General features: G+C 40.0%; 1 protein-coding gene across 1 annotated transcript in view; it reads right to left on the bottom strand.

Moving 5' to 3' along the window:
- The window catches only part of LOC106532999 (arf-GAP with Rho-GAP domain, ANK repeat and PH domain-containing protein 1), a gene marked incomplete in the record, with an annotated part of 27,525 nt that overhangs the window by 9,467 nt on the left and 15,911 nt on the right, over positions 1-2,147 (bottom strand). The window contains 1 exon segment of the mRNA XM_014029195.1: positions 1,289-1,471. Coding sequence (XP_013884649.1) covers positions 1,289-1,471 — 183 coding nt within the window.

Genomic DNA, 2,147 nt, shown 5'->3' with positions numbered 1-2,147 from the left:
CATCATCACCATCATCATCATCATCACCATCATCATCATCATCACCATCATCATCATCATCACCATCATCATCACCATCATCATCATCATCATCATCATCACCATCATCATCATCACCATCATCATCATCATCATCATCATCACCATCATCATCATCATCACCATCATCATCATCATCACCATCATCATCACCATCACCACCATCATCATCATCATCATCACCATCATCATCACCATCACCATCATCATCATCATCACCATCATCATCATCACCATCATCATCATCATCATCATCACCATCATCACATCACCACCATCATCATCATCATCATCACCATCATCATCACCACCATCATCATCACCATCATCATCATCATCATCATCACCATCATCATCATCATCATCATCACCATCATCACCATCACCACCATCATCATCATAATCATCACCATCATCATCACCACCATCATCATCATCATCATCATCACCATCATCATCATCATCATCATCACCATCACCACCATCATCATCATAATCATCACCATCATCATCACCACCATCATCATCATCATCATCACCATCATCATCATCATCATCATCACCATCACCACCACCATCATCATCACCACCACCATCATCATCATCATCATCATCACCATCATCATCATCATCACATCACCATCATCATCATCACCATCATCATCATCATCATCATCACATCACCATCATCATCATCACCATCATCATCATCATCATCATCATCATCCTCTTCTTCATCACTATTACACCACTATCCTGACATCATCATCATCAGAAGCWGCAGCAGAATCACTTTGTCTTGTTGAAAATGATTTAATAAATTAAAATTCCTCTGAATTAAATTAGAAATTGAAAAGTTTAAAATGATTGGAAAATAATATTATTAAATCCAGGAACATTTTGAAGAACTTTAAAACAATCTGGTTTGTTGGAATAAATAAATTACATTAGCAAGTCCACCTCAGGTCCACACAGAGACCAGTGAAACAGCTTTCCTCCCTCCTGCAGACATATCTTAGAGTTACCAGTGAAACCAACATGTGTGTTTATGGATAGTGGGAGAAAACTGTACTGGTTGGAGAACATCCACACATGCACAGGGAGAACATGCAAACCTTACAAAAAAGGGCCACCAGGCAGACCTACGACCATTTGGATGTAAGGCAGCCTTGCTGACCAGTGTTCAGGCCTGCCACCCAGAACTGTCCGATCATGTAAAACCCAGAGTAGTACTGGTACCCAGTCAGACCTGGTTCATCATGGCACGGCTGGACGACAGAGTGTGAACTCGTCTGTAGCGCCCCCTGCTGTATTTGTCCTGGATGAACTTTGACCTCTCTTCATCTGTTGACTCTGGACACAGTTGCTCTGTTGCTGGCACAGCTGGAGCCCACACCTGATTGGCCAGCCGGTTACCATAGGTAACAAAGAGCTGAGAAGAGCAAAGAGCTGGAGGTTATAAAGCTGTAGGACCAGTTTAAGACATCCTCCACTGGTCTGTGAGGTCTGACATGTTGGGGACATGAATCTACATAAAACCTTTAATCACAGACATTTTCAACACATAAGACATTTTCTATGCTCGTTATAAATATGATGTATGTCCAGTTTAATTAAAATTATTGTGTCATTGCACAGAGTTTATTTACTGAAAGAGAAACAATCAGTCCACAGAAAAAAGTCAAAACTGAACAATGAATAAATTCAATGATGACATCAGATGATGGGCTCTRACCATGACAGTGAAGTCCACACTGAAAGGTAAAATCCTACAAAAACATAAATTATTTCTAAATTCTGTGTTAGTGAAACATTTTATAAAGTTTGTTCAGAGTGGTATGGTCAGTTTATACAGAGTGGTATGGTCAGTTTATACAGGGTGGTATGGTCAGTTTATACAGGATGGTATGGTCAGTTTATACAGGGTGGTATGGTCAGTTTATACAGAGTGGTATGGTCAGTTTATACAGGATGGTATGGTCAGATTATACAGAGTGGTATGGTCAGTTTATACAGAGTGGTATGGTCAGTTTATACAGAGTGGTATGGTCAGTTTATACAGGAGTGGTATGGTCAGTTTATACAGAGTGGTATGGTCAGTTTATACA

This window comes from Austrofundulus limnaeus, unplaced genomic scaffold (assembly GCF_001266775.1).
Source record: "Austrofundulus limnaeus strain Quisiro unplaced genomic scaffold, Austrofundulus_limnaeus-1.0 Scaffold866, whole genome shotgun sequence".
Classification (NCBI taxonomy): Eukaryota; Metazoa; Chordata; class Actinopteri; order Cyprinodontiformes; family Rivulidae; genus Austrofundulus; species Austrofundulus limnaeus.
This window is presented reverse-complemented; position numbering and strand designations above follow the sequence as displayed.